The sequence below is a fragment of the Sus scrofa genome, chromosome 13, assembly GCF_000003025.6.
Source record: "Sus scrofa isolate TJ Tabasco breed Duroc chromosome 13, Sscrofa11.1, whole genome shotgun sequence".
Lineage (NCBI taxonomy): Eukaryota > Metazoa > Chordata > Mammalia > Artiodactyla > Suidae > Sus > Sus scrofa.
Window position 1 is genome coordinate 100,116,057 of NC_010455.5, and position 27,698 is coordinate 100,143,754.

A 27,698-nucleotide genomic window follows, 5' to 3' on the forward strand; every position below is an offset into this window, starting at 1 on the left:
AGAAACAAATCAGTCTTAATAACTTCAGCTTTACACGTAATTTGACAAGAGATTTTCTTCATTATTTCAGTGTTCGACCACCTAAAAAAAGTTGGAAGAAGATCTTCAACCTTTCAGGAGGAGAAAAAACGCTTAGTTCATTGGCTTTAGTATTTGCTCTTCACCACTACAAACCCACTCCCCTGTACTTCATGGATGAGATTGATGCAGCCCTTGATTTCAAAAATGTGTCCATTGTTGCATTTTATATATATGTAAGTAATCATTTATTTAGAGGTTTCATTCTGAAAATTTTATGGGTTCCTGAAATATAATAGAATATAATAGAATATAATATAATAGAATATAATAGAATTCTTTGATTTCTTTCTTTTGAACTTTTTTCCTATTTTCTAACCCCATATCCCATGGTATCAGAAAAAAACCAAGTCTTTTATTTGAGCCAAATACTTCTATTTTTGGAAAACTAAAATATAAATGGATAACGTGAATTAGTAGCAGAAACACAGCTAGAATCTCCAAGCTTCCTAGATCTTTTTTCCACTAGAAGACTATGCAATCATTGTTCCAAATACCCAAATTCTTTTCAAATCTAAACATTGTTTTATGGATTGTCCAATTTGTCATTCTCGCTTTGTTTAATTTACTGCCAAAGGATTATTTCAGGGAAGTAAAGCTTGAATGTTTATTATATAATTTATGTATTACCTAATTTTCCTAATTCTTTTTTTCTCCTTAGGAACAAACAAAAAATGCCCAGTTCATAATAATTTCCCTTCGAAATAATATGTTTGAAATTTCGGATAGACTTATTGGAATTTACAAGACATACAATATAACAAAAAGTGTTGCAGTAAACCCAAAAGAAATTGCATCTAAAGGACTTTGTTAAACTTTATATTCAAGATTCTTGAGATCAAATCAGCATATACTTACTATTTGTAAAGGGTTATAAATTGTATAAAATATATACTCCTAAACTGGATTATATAACTGGTTTCTGTTTTATGCTGTTAATTGAGACATGTTACAAGTCTAATAAAATATTCTTTATACTTTTAGGAGATTGTAAGAAGCTGACAATTTTGTTAGTGGTAGACTACAGAGGAAATAAATTTCTGAAGGGTCAAGTGACTTGCCCTTAGTCCCAACCTGCTACCTGCAGAGTTAATGTCAGTTGATGATCAATAAAGTTTAGATCATGTTACCAAGACATGTCATACTCTTATTCACCTCTGACCTACACTGGAAAAGCTTGCCAACTACTATTGTAAAATTTGTAAGGTCTTCCACTTAATTTAGATAATCACTATTTATTACCCAAATAAGGATGAGAATTTAAATATTGTACATTCTTTGAGTTCCTGTTGTGGCTTAGTGGGTTAAGGACCCAACTTGTATCCTCCCAGAGACAGGTTCAGTCCCTGACCTCACTCAGTGGGTTAAGGATCCAGCTTTGCCATAAGTTGTAGCATAGGTCGTGTTGCCTTGGCTATGGTATAGGTTGCGGCTCCCATTCCAGTTCAACCCCTAGCCCAGGAACTTCCATATGCTACATGCGCAGGCGTTTAAAAAAAAAAAAAATTTTTATATAACATTCTTTTCTAAAACTTAATGTGCATAATTGTTTAAAACATTGCCCAAGGCCAGTAAACGGTGTCTGAAATAACTAGGATATCTTTTTTTGTCTTTTCTAGGGCCGCATCTGTGGTATATGGAGGTTCCAGGCTAGGGGTCCAATCTGAGCTGTAGCTGCCAACCTACACCACAGCCATGCCAGATCCGAGCCATGTCTGTGACCTACACCACAGCTCACGGCAATAGTGGATCCTTACCCCACTGAGCAAAGCCAGGGATCAAACCTGCAACCTCATGGTTCCTAGTTGGATTCGTTAACCACTTAGCCACAATGGGAACTCATTTGTTGAAAAAGGAAAAATTCCCAGTACAGTAGCTTTAGAAGAAAGAAGTATGTAAGGATTAATTTCCTTAGTGTAAGTGGATATTAAGATGGGAGTGCTGTTTGCCCATCATATCAAGAGTTTTGTTATGTTACACTGTATTAGCTGTAGAATATTACGATGCTACTGGAAGAAAGTGGGCAACCACTTGCTTTTCAGAAGGAGTTTTGGTATTAAGTCTTTGCCTAGCTCTTCAGTTTCTAGATACTGATCCTGAGGAATTAAGGAGTTAATTATCTCTTTATTCAGTGCACCATCGTTTAGGAACTTAAAAACCAAAGACAGTTTGTATCATACCCATTTAAACTGTAAATAAACTAGCATGGACTTTCATATCTGAAATTCAAGAATGGTCTTTTTTTGGCCATGCCCACAGCACTGGTGAAAAAAGAGGTGAATGGAAATTACATTTTAATAACCAATGGAGTAGTAGAACTTAGTACTAACTTTTTAAAGAGTTAAAGTAGGAGTTCCCACCATGGCTCAGCTGTAACGAACATTCCTGGTATCGCTAAGGATGCAGTTTTGATCCCTGTCCCTGCTCGGTGGGTTAATAAGGCACTTGTATTTGCCATGAGCTGTGGTGGTCACAGACGTGGCTTGACTCCTGTGTGGCTGTGGCCGTGGCTGGCAGCTGTTGGCAGTTCCAATTCGACCCCTAGCCTGGGAACTTAAACATGCTGCACATGCAGCCCTAAAAAAAAAATTTTTTTTAAGGCAAAAAAATTGAAGTAGGTAACGCCTACATAGCCTCATGAACATTCCAAAGCAACCACTCCTCAGTTTAAGCACATTAAGCCACTCAATGCAAATATCAAAATGAGTTTATTAAAATATACAGTTGTTATACATACAACTTAGAAATATTTCAAGACTATATACTTTAAAGTTTACAATCTCATCCTCCTGGTAAAAATACAAAAGAGAACAAACAGCATGTATAAAGGATCAGTCATTTGTATATTTGACTATATTCGTGCACACTACATAAAACTTAACCAAAAATAGTTTTTATCTACTAAAAACTGGCAAGTTATAAAATACTAATGTCAGACCTAAAAGGCATCAATTTTTAGCTGTGATTCTTAGACATAGATTCACAGGCATAGATTAGAAAACCCTAATTTTGTAAAAATCTTCAATTTCCTTTTTTTTTTTTTTTGGCTTTTTAGGGCCAGACCCAAGGGCATTGGAGGCTCCCAGGCTAGGGGTCGAATTGGAACTACAGCAGATGGCCTACACCACAGCCACAGCAAGGTGGGATCTGAGCCACTTCTGCGACCTACACCACAACCCACGGCAATGCTGTATCCTTAACACTGAACGAGGCCAGGGATCAAATCCAGATCCTCATGGATCCTAACTGGGTTCATTTAACAGCTGATCCACAAAGGGAACTCCTTCAATCCTTTAAAAGTAGCACAACAGATGAATTCTGAAAAGAATCCATGAGGTCTCAAACTAACTCTATGGCCTTGGGCAATTTTTGTGTAAGTGAGGGTTAATTCCTATTTCAAATATGTGAGATTAAATGTTAAATACATAATAAATATTTCAGTGCTTACTAAAAGTACATGGCTCTTTTGTGTTGTGACTAGTACTTAACTTCCAGGGTAAGTGTGTAGCTGAATATATATATATCTCCTCTTGCCTCCATTATACCCTCCACATGTTCTTTGCCCACACAACATATTGTTGTGCTATTCTGATTCTCACCATAAATTAACAAAATAGTCATACACCTTGGTGTCCAGACTTATCTCAGCAGATAAGACATCAGGAGTATTTTAGAACTAGTGTCCTGATTACAGCCATATTTATCTGTAGGACTAGGAGTGTTCCCTGATTTGACCTGTAAAGTCTGAATTAAGTAAGGCTCCTAAAGATGTGATCTAAGCAACAGCCAATTTGGAATTTCTAGAAAGCATATAAGTTTGTTATGTGGACAAAAGGGCCAAAAGTCCTACCACAAAGCACCATGATTCCAGTCCCTGCTAATAAAAGGAAACCAAAAGGGATTTGACTTAATAGCTAAGTAGGCTCCCTTCATAATAAAGTTCAAGAAAATAAGATCAAATTATTGGTACTTTGGCATTAGTATAAGAATGTTTGACAGAAAATTTAAGACAGTTTAAAGACGGTTAACATGCCATCTAAATCTGAGGGTGGAATTACCAATAACACTTGTTCTAATTTAGAGTTTTTAATCCAAGAACTGATTTGACTGACAAGACTAATGCTACACAAAAGTCAAATACAATCCTAACATAAACCACAGAATAAAAACAAATATTCGGAAATGTTACTTGTTGGTCCTTAATGGCACTTTATATTTCCAAAAGCAATAATAGTATTAGGAATGAATGTTGACCAATTATGAGGTACATTGATCAAATGCATTTTTTTTTTTCCAGCCGAACCCACAGCATATGGAAGTTCCCAAACCAGGGATCAAATCCAAGCCTAAGGTGCAACCTGTACCACAGCTGCAGCAATGCTGGATCCTTAACCCACTGTGCCAGACCAGGGATTGAACTGGTGCTTCCAGAAACAGGCCGCCAGATCATTCATTAACCCACTGTGCCACAGCTGGAACTCCTAATCAAAACACATTTTTACCTAAGCAATCTCGTATCACCTTTAAGACTGCTGCTTGAATTTAAAACCTCACCATCCTTAATTTGCCCATTCCAAATTGTCAAGCCATGTAATACTAAAGGCTTATTGTACTTTCTAGGATTTAGCCATCTTTTAATTAAAGGCTGCATATACATAAAGAACTGCAAAGCCAAGCACTGCATTATATAATGCTAAAAGACAACATTGGTACAAGAATGTTTAACTGTCACACTGAGTCAAGCTCTCAGGCCAATAAAAAAAAAAAAAAAAAGGAATAATGTATTAATACTCAAATAATCACTAAATTTTATTCTAGTTTTCAGAAAACCAGAGACATTGTCTCATTTCTAACTTTTGACCACACATTTTCAACAAAAGCATGAAAGTTTTAACCTTTCTATACATACTATTTATATCTGTTGCAAATTTTAGCTTGCCATTTTATCCATGCTGTCTGTATTCCTCCTTTTAGCAAATGGTTGTTAGTGTCTGCTGTACAGAACAAGCCTATTTAAACAATTCAGGTTTGAATTTTCAATGAGAAATTATTTTCGACATGAATTCCTTCAGTAAATATAAAGTGTGACAAAGTATATTCTTTAAATCATGAAGATTGTTAGATAAACTTTGGTAAACAGATAGGGAGACCTCAGCAAAACATGTTGAAGTGACTTCATTTAAAAAGGTTATTACGTGTTGGTTAAAGAAGAGAGTCAGCATCAGTATTACTGAAATTAGTGTAACTATAACAAGGTTTAGAATCTTAAAAAATTCAACTTCTTTTACATCCTTATCAGGCCAGGAACATGGCATCCTTTTTGAAGAAATTTTCATTTCAGGAATGAGAAGTTCCTTAATTTGTCCAATTTCTGTTCTGCTCCAGTCTTCTTTAAATACTTGGCTTACTCGAGGATAAATTTCAACAGGCTGTACCTCAGGAAGTGGTCTTTGTTTCAAAAGCTGCACACGTTGGCGGATGTCATCAACTTTTTCAAGAAATTTAAGTGGAGATTCTTCTTGTAAAGATGCTGTCATTGTCATTAATTCAAGCTGCTGCTCTCTCATTTCTTTCATTCTTTCAATTTGTGGAGTACATTCTTGATTAATCAGATTGTCAACATCACAAAGAGCAGTTAGGAAATTTTTTTTTTTCTGTTCTAATGTATCACTAAGCTCTTTAAAATACTGGAGAACAACTTCCTTATCACCTTGAACCATTTTCTCCAAATGAGATCTTTGTTCTTCCAGCTTTTCAATAAGATGAGTAAGATCTGTCCAGTGTGTATCAGTTAACTGGTCAAGCAGTTTTTGAGGTGTGTCCTTTTCTTTTATATAGGCACTTTGAAGATCATCTATAGGATGACCATGATGTTGACCTATAGTCAGGCAATGACCACAAACTAATTTTTTATCCAGTAGACAATAAACATTCAGTGGCTGCCTGTAATGTTCAGGGCAGGTGACAATATCTGGATGGTCTTCTTGCTGGTACTTTTCAATAATAGCCCTTAACGCAAAATTAACAGGTAAAGATTCAATACCAGTTGGAGCAATTTCAATAATACTTCGGCAGTTAGGGCACTTGAGTGGAATTCGTAAAGGTCTCCATATATAAAAGTTACCAGATGCCTGTAGAATGTCTTCCAAACAATTTCTACAAAATGTATGAGAGCATGGTAGTACACGAGGATCTTCAAAAATACTATAACAAATGGGACATGTTAACTCATCCTCAAAATTGTGCATTTCCTGTCAAGAGAAAAAAGTATTTTAAGTCTACATATGACAAAGACATACGCACATGTTACACGTTTTAGGTGTTAACCTCCTGTTAATATACTGTACTTCTCATTTAAAAGAGGATAATTAAGGTATTTACTAAGATTCTTTTTTAATTAGTCTTCTATATAATGTAATCCCTAATACTGAATAATTAATCATCTTTATGGAATAAAAATCATGCTAAACAATTTTAATTTGTAATAAAATGCTTCGAATTAAAGCTTTTTAAGTTTGTTTCTATGTAGTGAAGACTAAGTTAAATCCAAAGTGCTCTTGTAATGGATTACATTTAGAATGAATAAGCAATGAGGTCCCTGTGCTATATACAGCACAGGAAACTATATCCAATCTCTTAGGAAAGGCCATGATGGAAGATAATATAAGAAAAGGAGTGTGTGTGTGTGTGTGCGCACGCGATTGGATCACTTTGCTGTACAGCAGAAATTGGCACAACATTGTAAATCAACTATAATTTTTTAAAATGTAAAGATTTTTTTCTAAATACAATGTTGTGTTTAAGTCTACATAATGATTTATAACTAGTCTGTGCAACTTTTTACATCTAGGATACTAAAATCAAAACCATTCTCGGAGAGTTCCCGTCGTGACGCAGCGGTTAACGAATCCAACTAGGAACCATGAGGTTGCAGGTTTGATCCCTGCCCTTGCTCAGTAGGTTAGGGATCCAGCATTGCCGTGAGCTGTGGTGTAGGTCGCAGATGCAGCTCGGATCCCGAGTTGCTGTGACTCTGGCATAGGCCCGTGGCTATGGCTCTGATTAGACCCCTAGCCTGGGAACCTCCATATGCCGCGAGAGCGGCCCAAGAAATCGCAAAAAGACACACACACACACACACACACACAGAAACCAACTATTCCCAAATAATGAACAGGTAAGACTAAATATTTCTATTAAATAACCAGTTAATTTTTAGCAAAATTATACTCAATTCATACTCCTAGTTGGTTCAACCATAGTTTCTAAAGTTACTAAATTTCTATTCTATAAATTCCTTAGCTTCTTGAATTCAAATACTAGTATGTGTGAATCAGCATAGTGTGATATTCAAAGTAATGATAATTCGAAGATCTGGAAGGGAAAAACATTTCCGAGTTGGTTCTTGCAATAAAAAAGTTTGAGTGGGAGTTCCCACCGTGGCTCAGTGGAAACGAATCTAACATCCATAAGGGTGCAGGTTCGATCCCTGGCATTGCTCAGTGGGTTAAGGATCCAGCGTTGCCATGAGCTATGATGTAAGTTACAGACGCAGCTCAGATCCCTCATTGCTGTGGCTGTGGCGTAGGCCAGCAGCTACAGTTCTGATTCAACCCCTAGCCTGGGAACCTTCATATGCTGCAGGTGCAACCCTAGAAAGACCAAAAAAAAAAGTTTGGATGATGAAATGTTGGTTGTGTTAACTATGAATTACTTATCACTAGAGCATTAGTGGTAAAGAACACTGTTGCTATCTTTCCTTTGTAAAAGAAATCCAGCAACAGTTCAGAGACCCTTGATTTCACAAGTAACTTGACCTCTGGGCAAGTTATTGACATTTCCAACAACAAAAGCCTGACAGTTTCTCATCCTACCACCTTACAGTCTTTCTTTGCACCTATCCTCACTGCAAGCCTGTAAAGAACCTTAAAAGGCAACACAAAAAACCCAGGGACCATTCATATAAAATATAAAGCCTACCAAATCTTCAACATCTGCAAATAACTAATCAAACTTTTAATAAACATGACCTCTTTAGACTTTTTAGCTCTGTGTACCTTATCTGCACCATTTGCAAAACCAAACTCTTATTCACTAAGTCCTTCCCAGATTAGTTCCCCTACGAATTCACTAAACACTGCTCTTCTGCTTCATAACCCTTAGCTAGATTTTTATTAAAAGAATTCTGTAACATTTTTATATACATTAGAATAAAGCCTGTAGTAAGGGCAGGAATTGTGCCTAACACAGAACTTGACACACAACAGTCATACCTATATTGTTTGAATAAACACTGCTCCTCAAGAAGCCAATATTAAGATTTTTTTTTTTTTTTTTTTTTTTAGATAGCAAAGTCTCTACTTAGTAAAACTACCAAGAGTCCTTCAGAAGGAGTTCCTGCTGTGGCATAAGGGGATTGGCAGTGTCTTGGGAGTGCTGGAACACAGGTCTGATTGCCAGGTTAAGGATCTGGTATTGCCATAGCTTTGGCTTAGGTCAGAACTACAGCTCGGATCTGATCCCTAGCACAGAAATTCCATATGCCACAGGGCAGCCAAAAAAGAAAACAAAAATCCATAAGAAAAACTCCACTTTAGAAACCTGCCCACAAAAAAAAAAAAAAAAAAAAAAAAAAGAAAGAAAGAAAATACTCCACATACCAACAATATTAAGAGTCCTAATAAGGGGAGTTCCCTGGAGCCTCAACAGGTCAAGAATCCAGCATTGTTGCTGCTGTGGCATGGGTTTGATCCCTAGCTCAGGAACTTCTGCATGCCACAAGCATGGCCAAGAAAAGAATGCTAATGAGCCAAGATGTGGCACAAAGAGACTAAAAAGCTTGGACTGTGAGGCATTCCAGGAAACAAAAGTAACTGGGCAACAGTACAGAAGATGACATTCACTGCAGATGTATTCAAGTGCCTACATGTTAGGATGCCTTTATACTTTATACCTACAGACAGCTCTGAAATCATGGAAAACCACCTAAGAAAAATGCTTCTCATAGTTTATTTCAGTGATGTCAGAATTCATAACAAAGGAATAAACAGAACAGCACTTAGCAAGGAAGACATAAAATGGGACATATATTCAATTTAGATATAATATTAGATTTATTTAATGTTTAAGTACCACAACTTAGCCCTAAAACACAACCAACCTTTCCCCCCAATGCTTCCCTTCTATGTTCTGTATTTGTCAAAAAGTTAGAAAACAGAATTTTCCCTGGGAACCCATTTTAAGACCCCCCCCCCCCCCCCGCCAAGCTCAACTTTCTTTAGAATGAGGATATTCTTTATAGAAAACATCACCTCTCTGAGTTCCCAGTTGTGGCTCAGAGGTAACGAACCCAACTAGTATCCCATGAGGTTGTGGGTTCAGTCCCTGGTTAAGGATCTGGCGTTGCCATGAGCTGCCATGTAAGTCACAGATGCTGCATGGATCTAGCATTGCTGTGGCTGTGGTAAAGGCTTGCAGCTGTAGTTCTGATTCAGTCCCTAGCCTGGGAACTTCCATATGGTGCAGGTACAGCCCTAAAAAGCAAAACAAACAAATAAAAAAGAAAATATCATCTCTTGAACCTAAGTTCAGTGGAAGCCAATATGGTCTCAAGTTATTTCCATAGCATATTAAACTTTTGATAAAATTTAATCATAAATGTGCACATAACTTCAAGATATCTATATCAAGTATACTCTTGGACCACCCTCTTCCAGCTGACTTATTAAAAACTGATTTTAGGCAACAAATTCATGAGAAGTCACAACTGGTTAGAAGCCTAGTTGATATTAACTTTGTAAGGCCAGGAGAAAAAACTCTGATTCTCAAAAATGAAAGACCCCTCACCCAGCCTTTCTAAGAAGCTATTGCAGAGAGAAAAGAAAAGCAAGAGTTCTCACCAGGAAACTGAAATGAAATCCTGGACAACTACACAGCAAATCTAGAGAAAAAAGAAGTCTGGAGACAGAAATCCAGAAGGATGTCTTTAAGGAAATGGAACTGACAAGATGTTTCATGTGTCTGAACATACTGAGAAGTAATGAGAAAACTACATTTAGGGAAAAGTGATGGAATCACCAAAGAGGAAACACTGTAACATATTACATAGCCCAGCTGTTCTACTAGTCACAATATTATAAATATTAAATACCGAATTTACCAAAAAGCATGACTGTTGGGATTGAATGTGTCCCCCAAAAAGGCATATGTTGAAATGCTAACCCTTAAGGTGATGTAAGTAGAGTCTTTGGGAGGTAATCGGGTCATGACAGTAGGGCCCTTATGAATGAGAATAGTGCCCATTATAGGTAAGAGGTACAGGGACTGCTTCCTCTCCTTCTCTGCTCTCTGCCTTGTGAAAACACAACCAGAAGATGGCCATCTGCAAATGAGGAAGAGAGCTTTTGCCAGAATCCAACTACACCAGTAACCAGGAACAGCCTCCAGAACTATGAGAAATAGATGTTTGTTGTTTAAGCCTCCTAGTCTGTGGTATTTTTGTAATAACTGCCCAAACTAAGAAGATGACAAAATTATATTTGGAGGATGGAATAAGAGAAAAAAAACAGTGTTTATGAACTAAATCTTAACCTCCCCTTATAAGAAGTCAATATGAATCTAACAGTGAAAAATCAAGAAATCATATTAAAAGCAATTATTTAGAAATACAGACATAATGCCAAAAAAAACCAACTAAAGGCAATGGAAGTGATTGCTTCTGGAGAGCAGAACTGAGGAGTGGGGAAATTAAGGGCAGGGGGCTGCTGTTTTCCACTATAAACCTAAATTCTACTGTCTTATGGTCAACTAACATGCAATTAACAGTATTTAAAAAAAAAATTTTTTTTTGGCCACAGCATGCAGCACCCTGACATGGGATCTCAGTTCCCAGACCAGGGACTGAACCTAGGCCATAGTGATGAAAGCTTCAAGTCTTAACCATTAGACCACCAAAGAACTGCCTCCAAATATTAAAATTTTAAAGAAAGAAATAAAGACAATCCCACATCGACCCAGGCAGAAATATAAGATACCTTAAAAAGGAAAACAAAAACATAATGGTCTCAGAATTTTCTGGGAGACCATAACTTCCAAAGATGGCCACAATTATCTCCCACATATGTTCTGCAATGTGACTTTGCTGGTACTCTCACATCAAGAGATGAATTCGGGGAGTTCCCGTCGTGGCGCAGTGGTTAACGAATCCGACTAGGAACCATGAGGTTGCGGGTTCGGTCCCTGCCCTTGCTCAGTGGGTTAACGATCCGGCATTGCCGTGAGCTGTGGTGTAGGTTGCAGACGCGGCTCGGATCCCGCGTTGCTGTGGCTCTGGCATAGGCCGGTGGCTCCAGCTCCGATTCAACCCCTAGCCTGGGAACCTCCATATGCCGCAGGAGCGGCCCAAGAAATAGCAACAACAACAAAAAAAAAGACAAAAAAAGACAAAAAAAAAAGAGAGATGAATTCGACTCTCCCCTCAAAAAGATCTGGGCAGGACATATGACTCCTCTGACCAACAGGATACAGTACAAGTGACACCATTTCAGTTCTGAGTATAGCCCTTAGCTAGCCTGGCAGATTGCTGCCTCTTTGCTATGTAAAGTCTAGGCTACTTTACTGATGAGAGAGGCCAAATGAAGAAGCAATGAGGTGCCAGACATGTGAGTGAAAAAGCCATCTTGGACATGCAGCCATCCAAACCTTCAGATGTTTGTTACACAGCTGTAAAGAGACCATCTCCAGAACAGGGAATGCTAAAAGAATGTCCACAGGGTCTGAAAGGAAAAGGCTATGACCAAAGAATTCTCTATCCAGCCAAGATGCAATTTATTCATGTGAAATAATAAAAATAATCTTACCAAAATCTATAGGGTTCAAACAAAAAAGTTCTACAGGGTACAGCAGAAGCCACATTCATTGCCAGGCAAAAGTGACAACATAAAAATGATTCAGTTGGGAGTTCCCATTGTGGTGCAGCGAAAACAAATCTGACTAGGAACCATGAGGTTGCAGGTTCGATCCCTGACCTTGCTCAGTGGGTTGGGCTCCGCTGCTGCCATGAGCTGTGGCATAGGTCAAAGATGCAGCTTGGATCTGACGTTGCTGTGGCTGTGGCGTAGGCCAGCAGCTGTAGCTGCAATTAGACCCCTAGCCTGGGAACCTCCATATGCCGGGGGTGCGGCCCTAAAAAGAAAAAAAGCAAAAAAAAAAAAAACAAAAAACAAAAAAACCCCAAAAAACTCAGTTGTTCCTGTCGTGGCTCAGTGGAAACGAATCTGACTAGCATCCAGTGAGGATGCAGGTTTGATCCCTGGCCTTGCTCTGTGGGTTAAGGATCCAGCATTGCCATGAGCTATGGTGTAGGTTGCAGATGTGGCTTGGATCTGGCATTGCTGTGGCTGTGGTGTAGGCTGGCAGCTACAGCTCTGATTTGACCCTAGCCTGGGAATCCATATGCCATGGGTACAGCCCTAAAAAGACAAAAATAACAGTAATAAAAACAGTAAATAAAAAGGATTCATCTAAAAAAGAGGGGAAAAAAGAAAACCAACCTAGGAAAAGCAGAAGGAACTAATGAACAAAACAATGAATTAGAAAACAGAAAATTGTTAGAATTGATAAACCCAAGAGCTGGCTCTCTAAATAAACGAGCCATTAGTTATCTATGACAGGCAGTTTCCAAGATGTCCCCCAGTGACCCCCACCTCCTAGCTGTCACATCCTTTTGTAATCCTCTCCTCTTGGGACCTAGTGACTCCTAACAAATAGCACACAGCAGAAGTAACAGGCTATCATTTTTTTAAGACTTTGTAATTAATGACCATGGCTTCTGCCACTCCATCTCTTAGATCACTCTCACTGAGGGAAGCAAGATGCCATGTTGCAAAAAGACCAAGGTCCACTGGTGTAGCAGGAAATTAAGGCCCTAAGAAACTGAAGCATCAAAGAACTACTACAAAGTGAGCTTGGAACCGGACACCTCAGGTCCAAGTAAAATCCTGCAATGACTGCAAGCTCATGGGAGACCACCAGCCAGAGGCAGTCAGCTGAAGTATGCCTAGATTCCTGACCCAAAGAAATTGTTGTCTTTTTTTTATTGCTGTTGTTTTAAGCTGCTAAAGTTTGGGATAGTTATGCAGCAATAGATTAATATACTATCCTAAACAAGAGGGTAAAGAAAGAAAAAAAAATATACTAAGTTAGCATTGAAAGAAGGAAATAAATCAAATACAGAAAAAGCCAAAATTATGGAGAATACTTTGCATAAGTCTATGCTACTATAGTTGAAAAATCTACAAGAAATTAATTATTCTCTATGTCAGTTCAAATACCAAAACCGCCCAGAAAGGATTAAAGCAAACTATGAGAGAACTTTACAAGTGTGAAAGATGCCACTCTGAAACAAGCGAAAGGAGGAAAATTTCTCTGGTGAGTTCATTCAAGTGGTTAAGAAATAATATAACCACTATATTATTATAAATATATGAAGATAGTATAACATGATTTCAAAACCTAACAAAGATAATACAAACTAAAAATAGGCCAATTTACAAAATGGATAACTGATGTAAAATCCTAAAAACAATATTAGAAAAAACAAATCCTGATCACATTAAAAGAATACAGTACAGGGACAAATAAGGTTGTTTTCAGAAATGTAAAATTAATTCAATAACAGAAAATTACTCAGGTCAATGGAGAAAAACTGTGTGACCACATTAGATGTGAAAAAAGCAGATAATATAAAAACTGATAAGCACAGTCCATAAAGTGAAATGTTGGTTGCCAGGGGCTCAAGGGAGGAGGGCCAGAGAGTTACTGTTTAAGTGAGTACACAGTTCCAATTTAAGAAGATGAAAAACTTCAGGAATTAGATAATATGTTCACACAACAGTGTGGAATGCCCTTAATGCCATGAACTATACACTTAAAAATACTTAAAATTCGGAGTTCCCGTCGCGGCGCAGTGGTTAACGAATCCGACTAGGAACCATGAGGTTGCGGGTTTGGTCCCTGCCCTTGCTCAGTGGGTTAATGATCCGGTGTTGCCGTGAGCTGTGGTGTAGGTTGCAGACACGGCTCGGATCCCTTGTTGCTGTGGCTCTGGCGTAGGCCAGCGGCTACAGCTCTGATTAGACCCCTAGCCTGGGAACCTCCATATGCCGCGAGAGCAGCCTCAGAAATGGCAAAAAGACAAAAAAAAAAAAAAAACTTAAAATGGTAAACTTTGTTCATTTTTTTCCAAAAGTGGTAATTTAATTGGATTTTAGAAGCATATTAAAATGGGATATGATTAAAAAATAATTTACTACCTTTTTCAACTGTCCATTATCTTGAAGAGATATAAATTTATATATATACATATTTTTATTTTAAAACAATAAAAAGCTTTAAAAATATTTAGTGTATTGCCTGTTATGCAACCTGTCTCCTGCTAAATTAATTTTAGAATCAGTTTATATTATTCTATACTTTTAAAAAGCAAAAGAACAAATTCAAATAACCCAAGTGAAATGTTATTTTTCTCCAGTGAATACTAAAAGCCTAAGTACAAATTCATAACTTAGTTCAAGATTTCCTCTTCCTTTTTAAAAGTTACCAGGAAGGAGCACTCCCATCGTGGCCCAGTGGTTAATGAACCCAACTAGCAATCATGAGGAGCCTAGCAACCATGAGGACTTCCATCAGCCTCCCTCAGTGGGCAGGCTTGGATCCAGCGTTGCTGTGGCTGTTGTAGGACGTTGCTGTGGCTGTAGTAGGACGACAGCTACAGCTCTGATTCAGCCCCGAGCCTGGGAACCTCCATATGCCTCAGATGCAGCCGTGAAAAGACAAAAGACCAAAAAAATAAGTAAATAAATAAGTAACTAAGAGGAGTTCCTGTTATGGCTCAGTGGCAATGAACCCTACTAGTATCCATGAGGATGCAGGTTTGATCCCTTGCCTCGCTCAGTGGGTTAAGGATCCAGTGCTGCTGTGAGCTATGGTGTAGGTCACAGATGCAGCTCAGATCCTGCGTTGCTGTGGCTGTGGTGTTGGCCGGCAGCTACAGCTCCAATTGGACCCCTAGCCTGGGAACCTCCACATGCCGCTGGTGAGGCCCTAAAAAGCAAAAAAAAAAAAAGAAAGAAAGAATAGCTACTTGGTCATTAAAAAGGAATGCAGATCTGCAGATCAATATGTAAATACATGGTAAAAAAGTATCCAGATAACCTAATAAATTCAACTTGGAGATCGCTATGTGTTAAATGTATTTGTCTGTATTAAGATGCACATATCCTTTTTTTTGTCTTTTGTCCTTTTAGGGTTGCACCTGTGGCATATGGAGGTTCCCAGGCTAGGGGTCCATTCGGAGGTCTTGCTGCTGGCCTATGCCAGAGCCACAGCAACACCAGAGCAGAGCCGCATCTGCGACCTACACCGCAGCTCCTTAACCCACTGGGCGAGGCCAGGGATCGAACCCGAAACCTCATGGTTTCTAGTCGGATTCTGTTTCCACATATCCTTTTAAAATTTCTAGGAGGACAAACAAAACAGTTAATAGTGACTAACGACTAACTTTAAGCTATAGATCAGATTAGGGAGTTGTTTACTTTTCACTTTATGCTCCATCTATATGTTTGCATTTTATACACCCACCAACATATCTTTTTTCAAAAGATTTAAATTTTTCACCTTACAGTTTGTCATACACTCAGTAAAAATTTACTGAAAATTTCTTTGATATTCACTTAATTTCCCAGAACTTACCACTTTGTTGACCTTCTGGTTTGAAGACTGAATATACTCTATCTTCTCCAACTTTTTCAGATGGTTTTATTCTTATTCTAAAATAAAAATAACTTTAATGTTCTGGATTTACATTCTCAAAAAAATACATTAAATACGATATCATAGGGAATGGCTGTTATTTCACTGCCTTTGATGTTTATGCTCTCTAAGCCTGTGTTTTCAGAAAAGTAGTGACAAACATCAAAAGCTGTGGAGCAGCAGGAGCGGCACCAACTGCACCTGGAAAATCCCAATAATCCTGTGACCAAGTAAGTTGTCACAAAGGACCTCTTATTAGAGCGTCAACTAACTTCGGAGCTCTTGAAAATATTCGCCAACAATGGTGATGAGGGAGCAAATATTCACGGTCATTTCAGACTGCTGAAAGCTAGTCGGAAGACAAGAAGCATCCATTTAAGTGAAGATTTTTGCCAGCTTAAAATTATAAATCTTGATTTAGGTTATTCCCATCAATACGTCTGTTCATCTCTTGGTTCAGCCATTTAAATGTTGAGAGATCCTGGGTCAGTTTTACTTAATGCCTCTCAAAACTGAGGTCTCACATCTGTAAAATGGGCATAATTACACCTACTCCTGTTAAATCCAATGAGAACCTCTCGAAAAGAAGAGGCCTAAAACAGCGCTACCCTTCCCATCCCCTACCCCAAAGCTAAGGGCAACTCCCCCCCTCCCGCCGCGGGGTCTCTCTCCCAACGCCCCGGCTCCCTCGGCTCCGAATCCCCGCGAGGTCTCCCAGCTCGGCGGAGCCCCGCTCCTCCCACCCTCACGCCACAGAAGGGTCCTTCCTCACGAAAACGCAGTTCCACACCGGAAGGGGGCAAAGAGGTTCTTCAAACGCTGCACCTGGGACGAACGAGAAGCGATGCGGCACCCAAGCCAGCCCTCTCCATCATTAAGCCCCTCGACTCTCCTCCAAACCCCGCAGGACACCAGCCTGCGCTACAGGGGAAGAGAGGGACCCAGAGCCGCCATCTCCAAAAGAAGAGAAGCTCTTAGACTCACCGTGGAGACGAGCGAACCAGGTACCTCCACCGGCTGAAACAGCTCCACAACCTGCAGTGTGAAGCTAAGACCTGCGCAGCGTACCCGCCCTCCTCCGCCCTGAGGGCCTTCAGGTGCCCAGACGGGGCGGGGCTCACGAGCCTTACAACGCAGGCGCAGTGTCCCGGCAACCTTCAACTGCGTGGCACCAGCCAATGGGAAAGAGCGCGGGGCCGTGGTTCGAAAGTAAACTGCCGACAGCTGGGGCCGGGCGGGGCGGGGGCGTGATCGCGTGGGCTGGGCGCGAGGACGGGCGTGGTTTCTGCGCCTGCGCACTATGCATGGGTTGCCACCCGGGAGCTAGGCAGGCGCGCAGCAGGGAGCCCTTCTGGCGGCGTTGACTCCTGCCTTGGAGGGCAACTGGGCGGTGTTGCAGGAGAGGCGGGGTCTAGCGGAGGCCGATGTTTTTTATAAAAAAGCTTCATACCACACCTTATTTAACCTGGATTTAAGCCGGCACGTCGTAAATGTAGACTTTAAAGGGCAGCGTCTTTCATCTGACCTCACAGGTTCCCTGAGCCCTGAGGGCAGACGCACCCCACTGGGCAAGCTCTGTCTTCTCCTGAACCCTGGTTTCCTTTTGTTTAGGGACTCTGGACACATAAACCCACCAAAGTAGTTGGTTCTAGCAAAGGAGGAGGGGGCTTCTGATTATTGAGAATTCTCGTGTAGTTAAAGAGAGCCGACTCTGGGAGAGCTAGTGGGACCTTAGGATTCAGGATCTCCCTGCATCTCTCCTTACTCTTCCTCCCGCTCCCCAGCCCCGCGCCCTCTTTCCACGCTGTGAAATTATTGCCTGGAGATGGCTGTTGCGCAGAATTCCTGACTTCCAATTCAATTTCTCCACCAAGTTCCTATTTCACTTTCTTAGTCCCAGACTCAGAAAACGCACAGTTCAGTAAGTCCTTTACCCTTTTTCTTGAGAAATCGTATCCAGCTGTATGTGGCTCAAGACAAACTCATCACAGCTTGCCTCTCTTAACAGCAGATAGAAGTCGATCACGTGTGCAAAATAGAACTGTTAGCCTCCATATACTGTGTATTGCCAGTACTTTCAGATCTTATGCTCTTATGCAGTAAATTACAGAAAAATAGTAAACAGAATAAATCACACTAAGGTAATAGCAGTGAGTCTTGAGTCAACCTCCTATATGTTTACCAATTCAGCTACTGAAAAGATTGCTTATGATGTGTGGATTCCACTGTAATGTGGTGGAATATATACATGTAGGCTTTATTGTGCACACAAATTTTTTATTTAAACATTGGTGTCATCCTGATAAGGAGTTTTCCTTTTTGTCAAAGCAATACGTTAATATCTTTCCATAGCAATAAATGCAGCATACTTTTATATTATTTTCTCTTTTAAAAAATGTAAGAGTGGGCGTTCCCGTAGTGGCTCAGTGGTTAATGAATCTAACTAGGAACCATGAGATTGCAGGTTCCATCCCTGGCCTCGTTCAGTGGGTTAAGGATCCCGCGTTGCTGTGAGCCGTGGTGTAGGTCACACACGTGGCTCGGATCTGGCGTTGCTGTGGCTGTGGTGTGGGCCCGCGGCTACAGCTCCCATTGGACCCCTAGCCTGGGACTTCCATGGGCAGCGGGTGCAGCCCTAAAAAGGAAAAAAAAAAAAAAAATGTAACGGTGATGTTAACTAGGGACCTTAGGTAATTATGATGTAGGTTCTTCACTTTTAACAAATGCACCACTCCAGAGAAGATATTGATGACGGGATGAACTATGCATGGAGAGGGAGCAGGAAATGCATGGGAATTCCCTGTACTTTAGCCTCAGTTTTGCTCTGAACCTAGATAAAAGTCTTGATGATTTTTAAAATTTTAATCATTAATGTCTTAATATTTTTTAATTTTAAATAATTTTTTGAACAAACAAGCACAAGCAGATACTAGTACTTTTTTTTTTCTTATTGCTCTTATTTCTCACACAAAGCCAGCATACTTTTTTTTTTTTTTTTTTTTTGGTCTTTTTGCCATTTCTTGGGCCGCTCCCGCGGCATATGGAGGTTCCCAGGCTAGGGGTTGAATCGGAGCTGGAGCCACCAGCCTATGCCAGAGCCACAGCAACACAGGATCCGAGCCGCGTCTGCAACCTACACCACAGCTCACGGCAACGCCGGATCGTTAACCCACTGAGCAAGGCCAGGGATCGAACCCGCAACCTCATGGTTCCTAGCTGGATTCATTAACCACTGCGCCACGACGGGAACTCCTAAATAATTTTTTAAAATGTAAACCCATTACAGTTAAAATGGATAAATATGGCTGAATAATGCTTTGAGTTACATTTTTTCTACCTGTTTTCTCTCTACATTCCTTAACTAAAAAAAAGTTTTTTTACTATAGCAAGAAATAGTTATCTCTTACTACTCTTTTTTTTTTTTAATTATTCTATATAACTGAGCTTTCTCTTACTATTCTTAACTGGCTTTTGTTTTCCAAAAATCTCAATCCGGGTGTTCTCTTGTGGCAAGGGGGTTAAGGATCCGTCACTGATGAAATGGATTAGAGAATTACACAAGACTAGCAAAATAAAAACTATGTGAATTATTTGTAAGAAAAAAATCTTAAAATTCAAAATGTTTGGATAATTAAAATAAATATGATGATGGTACAACAATTACGAACAGAATGTCCTAGAACATTGGATATTAAGTGCCTAAATTAAGAGATCTCTAAATGTATTTACACAATTGAGCATGTAAAAAAAAAAAAAAAATTTGACATATGATCCAGCAATTCCACTTCTCCGAAGGAAATGAAAAAAAAAACAAAAACTGCCTTGAAAAGACATCTGCATCCCCTTGTTCATTACAGCATTATTACAATAGCCAAGACATGGAAAAAAACCTGAGTTTGCAACCTACCTCACAGCTCACAGCAATGCCGGATCCCCCACCAACTGAGTGAGGCCAGGGATGGAAACTGCATCCTCATGGATACTGGTTGCGTTCCTTTCTGCTGCACCACAAACCAATATTTGTTTTTTGCCTAAGTTCACAGTGGGAAAGATACAAAGAATACAGGTCTTGTACTCAAGTTGCTTTTCTAAGTGAACACCGAGATATATTTAAATGATAATATCAGATAAAATGTAACTGGAGTAATTGTACAAGGAGTCCAGATCTGAAGCCATGGAATTCCTCAGATTGCTGGTGACTAGTGACCAGTTAAATGGAGCTGCACATAGGTGACCTGAGTTCCATAGAAGGGTTTCTATAGTAGATACAAATCAGAATGTCTGCCCACCTCACAATTAGATCCTTATTGGTCGTAACTGTACTACACCACCTTTTCTCTGTTTCCTATATTCAGAGTGGTTGGATTTGCAGCAAGCAAGACAAGTCTGAGATTGACTAATGTCTTCCCAACCCTGGTTGGTATCACAGCTGAAAAATCAAGAAACATTCATCTTTTTAGAGTTCTGTTGTGGCGCAGTAGGTTAAGGATCCAGCATTGTCACTGCAATGGCTAGCTTGGGTCACTGCTGTGGCATGGATTCGATTGCTGGCTGGAAAACTTCTACATGCCTTGGGCGCAGCCAAAAAAAAAAGAAAGAAAGTTTTAGAGACAGGGGAATAAAATATGTCTGTTGTTCAAATCCTCTCCTGAGCCACTGCCCTATTCTCTTTTAAAGGAGAAAGATGAGGACTTTTCTAGTTACGAAGTCCCCTCTTACTCGACACATGACAGTGTACACATAATCCTACATATTCAGAATGGCAAATGCCAAATATACATGTGTGCTAAGGCCCTAAAATAGTTTATATGAATGGTAATATATAGCTCATTTTCTTTCCTTTTCGGGATGCTCTTAGTGTTTATAATAACCAGAATTCACTTTTTTTGTTTAACATTTAGGCAAGTTTGGACATAGAAGTATATGTTGTGATCCTTCTTGTAACCTGCCTCATTTCTGAGATTTTTCTAGCAATATATGAGTAAACACCAATAAATTTTAGAGAAAGCATTCAAAAGAGTAAGAGGTTGTCATCTCACATATGCAATAAAATTAATTACAATGGCTAATGTTTACTGAGCACTTACTAGGAACTAAGCAGTGTACTAAGTAATTCATTATTTCACTTAATCCTCAAAACCATTCTATAAAGTAGGTACTATCCCCCCCCTTCTTTTTTTTGGGGGGGGGTTTGCCATTTCTTAGGCCGCTTCTGCAGCATATGGAGGTTCCCAGGCTAGGGGCAACGCCCACTAAGCAAGGCCAGGGATCGAACCCGTAACCTCATGGTTCCTAGGTAGATTCGTTAACCACTGCGCCACGACAGGAACTTCTCCCTTTTTTTAAATGGATGCACCCACAGCATGTGGAAGCTTGATCCCAGGCTATGGGTCAAATTGGAGCTACAGCTGACGCCACATCCACTGCAACACCAGATCCAAGCTGCATCTGCAACCTGTGCTGTAGCTTGTGGCAACACTGAATCCTTAACCCACTGAGGAAGACCAGGGATCGAACCCCCATCCTCACAGACATTTTGTCGAGTTCTTAACCCACTGAGCCACAATGGAACTCCTATTTTTAAACTTTAAAATGAAGCACAAAAAAAAAAAAAAAAAAAACCAAAACAAACAAGGCCTCTTTATCCTAACTTTGCAAAAGAGGGAACTAAATGTCAGCAAGATGAAATAGCTCCCTTGGGGCTACCCAGCGTGGTTCTCTGATCCCAAAGCAGGTGCTGTTCACATCAGGCTGCATGGTTTCATTTTCTTCCTCACCTTCTGCACTGCTCTCCTAGGGCTGCTATAACAAATCAATTAAAAAAATCAGTGAATTGAAACTAGAAATTTATTCACCTGCACCTTTGGAGGCCAAAGTCCAAAATCAAGGTGTCATCAGGGCTGTGCACCCTCTGAATGCTCCAGATCATACTCTGTCCTCATCTCTCTCAGCTCTGCTGGCTCCAGGAGTTCCCTGCCTAGTGGATGCATAACTCCATCTTAGCCTCTCTCTTCACTTTGGCCATCTTCTCTGTGTATCTGTCTTCTCCTTTTCTGTCCCATTTAAGGACACATGTCAGGGTTCCCTGGTGCTCAGCAGATAGAGGATCTGGGGTTGTCACTGCTGTGGCAAGTGTTTTATACTGGCCTGGGTACTTTCGTATGCCGTGGGCACAGTTGAAAAAACAGACACTTGTCATTGGATTAGGGTCAACTTGTGTAATCCAGAATGATCTCAACTCAAAATTCTTTTTAAAATTTTTTTACTATTTTTCTTGTTACAGCCCCCCCCTAGCATAGGGAAATTCCTGGGCTAGTAGTCAAACCAGAACTGCAGATGCCAGCCTATACCACAGCCATGGCGACACCAGATCCTTAACCCACTGCATGAGGCCAGGGATCAAACCCACATCCTCATAGAGACAATGAAGTGTTCTTAACCCACTGAGCCTCAATGGGAACTCCTCTTTTTTAAATTTTGTTTTCAAGATTTTTAAATTATGCCTGCAAAGACCCTTTTTGCAATAAGGTCACACTCACAGGTTCTGGGGGCAAAGACATGGACATATATACGGGGGACCACTATTTAACCCACTATCCCTTCCTAATGAGACCTGTGAGTATTGCAGTGGTCACTTATATAACGTTCAGGGCTTCACAGACTCACATAAAACTAGATAGAGAGTGAATCTCAGAGATCACCTCCTCATTTTCAGCAGGGTGAACTTAGGACTGAAGGAGAGATGACTCACCCAAGGTACCACAGCAGGTGCACAGCAGACTCAAGGCCCCTAAACTTCCTGACACCCTAGCAAAGGCCACTTCACAGGATCAGAGGATGACTAACATCTGTCACTATGTAGTTGAGAATGTTTTTCATCTCATGCCGTTTTTCATCTGTCAAAGAATCATGATAAAAAATAATTACTGTTATGTCTCTGTGACAAATTTCTCTCTGATCTCAGGCCTGGGGGTGGGGGTAGTTTTTTTCATGGCTTCACATAGCTATGAAGGCTACATAATTATATCTATTTGTGGCAGCTGCTCTGTATGGTATCAGGTCCAAATCTTAGAATCTGACCGATTTCCTCCTCTCTCAGCCAAATAAATTGCTTTTCCTCAGAGAGTTTTTGTTTTAGACATTTCAATTGCAGCTTTTTTTGTGTGTGTGTCTTTTTTTTTTTTTTTTCCTTTTCTAGAGCCGCTCCTGTGGCATATGGAGATTCCCAGGCTAGGGGTCTAATTGGAGCTGTGGCCACCAGCTTGCGCCACAGCCACAGCAACACCAGATCCAAGCCGCGTCTGTAGCCTACACCACAGCTCACAGCAACGCCGGATCCTTAACCCACTGAGCAAGGCCAGGGATTGAACCCGCAACCCCATGGTTCCTAGTCAGATTCGTTAACCACTGTGCCATGATGGGAACTCCGAATTGCAGCTTGAAGATACAAGCTATCAAACACTGAAGTGCACTGTGAGGCAGAGCACTCCAGTAAAGTTACAGAATACAAGGGCTTCAAGTCTTTAGCTCTCACCTCACCTTCAGGGAAGATGTGTGGGGTTGGGGAGACACTTTGTAAGGAGGACTTCCCTTGGAAAGGTTTGTGGGTGTAATTTTAGTCCTGCCTCCATCCCCTAGTGTCTGCCCCTCACCTCAAGCCTAGAGAGGAGGGCTCAGCTGTGCCTACCCTGTGTTGGAGGAATTGAGTGCACTGGTATTTACTAACTACCCAAGAAGGCTAAGAGGTGATAGCCAGAAGGAAGAATTGCAGCTCTGGGACTGGCCTGCATAGCCAGAGCTGGGGAAGTGTGAGTGCTCCCAAGCTGTGTGGGATTCCCTAAGGCCCTGCCCAAATGCAGCAACTAGAGGGGCAGTCAGGCTTCAGCAGAGAAAGACTGAAAGTGCCCCAGTCCTCCTACAGATTATGGAAAGCGTGAACAAGGGGCCACAGGGAGCTTATCCACTGGCCCCAGCAAACTCAGATGAGATGTCCCCAGATAGAGACTTCCAAGAAACCATGAAAGGACCCAAGTGTCCAAAAACTGCCAAAGAGTAAGTTTCCGTGTGGCACAGCAGGTAAAGGATCTGGTGCTGCAGCTGTGGTGCAGATTGCAGCTGTGGCACAGGTTTGATCCCTGGCCCAGGAACCTCCACATGCCTTGGGTGCAGCCAGAGAAAGAAAAGAGTAAGCTCTGAACATAATTCAGGCCCCAAGAATGCCATCCGTGCTCCCACAGCATCAGTCAAGTGAGAAATTTCTCCTCCACTTTCTGCCCCTATCTGGGAGGGACTAGAGACAGGAAGGACTGGGACTGAGGTAGTAGGGGTGGGGAAGCGTGAAGAGGAAACAATTTAGAAAGAAGCCTATCCTGTAACTTCCCCAGGAGTCAGCAACCCCCCTGCAGCTGGCCTTACCAGAAGGGGACCAAGGTATAGTTTCTGAAGTTAGAAGCTTAGATGGCAGGACTAATTTCTTTCTTTTCTTTTCTTTTTTTTTTTTTTTTTTTTTTTTGTCTTTTGTCTTTTGTTGTTGTTGCTATTTCTTGGGCTGCTCCCACGGCATATGGAGGTTCCCAGGCTAGGGGTCGAATCGGAGCTGGAGCCACCACTCTACGCCAGAGCCACAGCAACACGGGGATCCGAGCTGCGTCTGCAACCTACACCACAGCTCACGGCAACGCCAGATCGTTAACCCACTGAGCAAGGGCAGGGACCGAACCCGCAACCTCATGGTTCCTAGTCGGATTCGTTAACCACTGCGCCATGACGGGAACTCCAGGACTAATTTCTGAAATGAGATTGTGTTTTGCAATTTAAAGAAGCCTCAGGACTTTGTGTTACTTAACAGTGACCAGAAAAGTCAAGACTGCTGGCACTGTCACCCAGGACCAGGGGAAGAATTTTCCCTATGCGGTACATTTTAAAGGAATCCTCAAAGAACCAAGTTAAAATTCCTACATAGTTGATATGTTCTTGTTCAAATTATTTGTTATGCTGTGTTGAAAACAAAAGTCCCAATCTCCACCACCTATCAGAGAACAATTGGAGATCTATTACTATTAAACAAAAAGATATTTGTTATAGTGGGACAATGTTGGCAGAAATGGTTCCCAGCTTGCGACGGCTTCAGCAGCCACAGTTCACCAGTGCCCCCCTCATTTCATGGACCTCTCATCGGATTGCTCTCTCCTAGGAACAAAACAGTCTGTTCACATTCCCATGTAGAGCAGCTTAGCCACTTTTTATTAGGTAAGCTTCTGACTTCCACACCCACAGGGGCAAATTATTTTTCCTGAAAGGAAATTTTTCTCTCTCTGCTAGCAATTCTGGCATTAACTGAAGAGACACTATGTTTTTCATTCTACATCCATTTGACAGCAACCAAAATGAGTTGTGCGTTTATAAAGATAACCTGTCGTGTGCATTAATAATCTTTTCAGCAAAAATTATGGAGCTGTCAAAACCATGGAATTCACATGTATGGTGAGACTTTGCTTGGCTACAGTTCAATACTTCTAGTTCCTAGTGGTTATTAGGAGGTTAGCAGCTTCAGACTCACTCACAATTTCCTTATCCTTGTTCATAAAGTCTTCTCAGTCCAGCTGTAGGGTTGACAAAAGTAGACAGTGCCAGATTAGAGGCCAGGTTACCAACAAAAATTTATTTGATGACATTTCAAACAAGACAAGGGTCTGTGTTTCATAAAACTGGGAAGCCTTCTATTACTTAAAATTATTCAGCTGAAGATTGTTCTGTTAAGTAAGTCAGAGATGATTAACAATTATTTTTATGACTCAAGTGGTCCTAGATTATGAAGAATTACACAGCATTTGCAATTGACAAGATAGCTACCACAGGAAAAAATCACTTTCTGAAACAGTTCCTTGTTCTTGTTGTAATATTCATATATTACATATTTCAAATTTTCTCAAATATTATTGTAACTTTTCAAAATCTTTTTATCAGCAAAATTTTTCACTTCACTTATTTTTGATATTATGTAGTTATTAACTATACATATTTTATCTTTTATTTCCATGACTCATTTATTTTGCAACTATATGTTTGTAACTCAATCTCTCTCAACTATTTCTTTTCTCGCCCTGTCCCTCTCTTCCCTCTGGCAACCACCTTTGTTCTCTGTTTCTGTTTTGTTATGTTGGTTCATTTGTTTTTTGTTTTTTAGATTTCACATGGAAGTGATATCATACAGCATTTGTTACTCTCTGTCTAACTTATTTCACTTAGCATAATATCCTCTAGGTCCATCCATGTTGTCACAAATGCCAAGCTTTCATTCTTTTTATGGCAGAATAATATTTCATTGTATATATACCATACCTCCTTTATCCATTCATCTACTGTTGGGCACTTAGGTTGCTTTCATATCTTCACTATTATAAATAATGCTGCACTGAACATAGGGTACATATATCTTTTTAAATTAGTGTTTCTGTTTTCTACTGATAATACCCAGGAGTGGAATTGCTGGATCATATGATAGTTCTATTTTTACTTTTTTTTTTTTGAGGATTTTTCATACTATTTTCCATAGAAGCAGCACCAATTTACATTCCCACCAACTGTGTACAGGGGTTTCCTTTTCTCCACATTCTTCCCCATGCTTGTTATTTGTTGTCTTTTTGATAATAGCCATTCTGACAGGTGTGAGGTGATATCTCAGTTGATTTGCACTTCCTTGATGATTAGTGATGTTGGGCATCTTTTCATGTGCCTATTGGACAACTGTAGGGCTTCTTCAGAAAAATATTTATTGAGATCCTCCATCTATTTTTTAATCAGTTTGTTTGTTTTTTTAAATGTTGAGTTGTATGAGTGCTTTGCATATTTTGGATATTAACCCTTTGAATATACTGTTTGCAAACATCTCCGATTCAGTAGGCTGCCTATTTGTTTTGTTGACAATTTCCTTTGCTGTGCAAAGTCTTTTTAGTTTGATATAGTCCCACTTGCTTATTTTTGCTTTTCCCCCCTTACCTGAGGAGATATATCCAAAAGAAAATTACTAAGACTGATGTCAAAGACTTTACTGCTTATCTTTTCTTCTGGAAGTTTTGTGGTTTAGGGTCTTACGTTTAAGTCTTTAATCCTTTTTGAATTTATTTTTGTTCATGGTGTGAGAGAGCTATCCAAATTGATTCTTTTGCACATAGTTGTTTAGTTTTCCCAACACCATTTGTTGTCTTTTCCCCATTATATAGTTTTGCCTCCTTTGTCATAGATTAATTGCCCATATAAGTGTGAGTTAATCCTTTTGGCAAACACCACCAGAATAATTGCTGGATGCAAAATTCATCGATCTATGCTAAAATTAGAGTGGAAGTATTATGAGGAATAGGATATTTTCCCAGTCTGAAAGTCTCTCCCCACAAATAAATTTACAGTGGAGAAATCTAACAGATATCATTAACCAAGTGATCAACGTTAATATCATCAGTCATGAGACAAAGAAACTTGATGGCTCCTGATCCAGTCCACAGAGAAGGGCACAGCATCACTCTGTGTTAATCTTGCCAAAAAGAGAAAACATCAGACAAACTCCAACTGGTAATTTGAATACTAATCTCCCAAAAGTCAAGTCATAAGGAAAGACGGAGGAACAGTTGGAAGAGGCAAGAGAGCAATGTGGGATCCTGGGACAAAAAATGAACAGTAATGGGAAGACTGGTGAAATATGAAGAAGGGCTTTAACAGTATTGTACCCATGTTCTGTACTATGGTCAATGGTTTTTGTCTTCCCTCCCGATGTCAACATAAATGACAACTCCTGCATGTGCTGAAGGAATGAT

At 40.1% G+C, this 27,698-nt stretch overlaps 2 protein-coding genes across 7 annotated transcripts in view; one reads left to right on the top strand and one right to left on the bottom strand.

The window, feature by feature from the left end:
• SMC4 (structural maintenance of chromosomes 4) overlaps positions 1-4,851 on the top strand; it is a 42,759-nt gene extending 37,908 nt beyond the window's left edge. For all 5 annotated transcript variants that reach the window (XM_005669952.3, XM_021069730.1, XM_021069729.1 and 2 more), the window contains 2 exons: positions 71-254; positions 740-4,851. In XM_005669952.3, the coding sequence (XP_005670009.1) occupies positions 71-254; positions 740-892 (337 nt within the window). In that variant the 3' untranslated portion in view covers positions 893-4,851. The remainder of the gene's footprint in view (positions 1-70; positions 255-739) is intronic.
• On the bottom strand, positions 2,768-17,061 carry TRIM59 (tripartite motif containing 59). Of its 2 annotated transcripts, none has more exons than XM_005669954.3 (3): positions 16,873-17,061; positions 15,829-15,905; positions 2,768-6,329 (listed from the first exon to the last, which is right to left on the bottom strand). In XM_005669954.3, exon 3 carries the CDS (start codon positions 6,324-6,326, stop codon positions 5,115-5,117), a length of 1,212 nt encoding a protein of 403 aa, XP_005670011.1. In that variant the 5' UTR covers positions 6,327-6,329; positions 15,829-15,905; positions 16,873-17,061; the 3' UTR covers positions 2,768-5,114. The 2 variants fall into 2 exon arrangements, with proteins under 2 accessions (XP_005670011.1, XP_020925393.1); XM_021069734.1 differs by having other exon boundaries at positions 2,769-6,329; positions 15,829-16,414.

Bases quoted from the DNA above. Each gene is read 5' to 3' on its own strand.
- TRIM59 (XM_005669954.3), bottom strand. From the start codon at position 6,326: ATGCACAATTTTGAGGATGAGTTAACATGTCCCATTTGTTATAGTATT.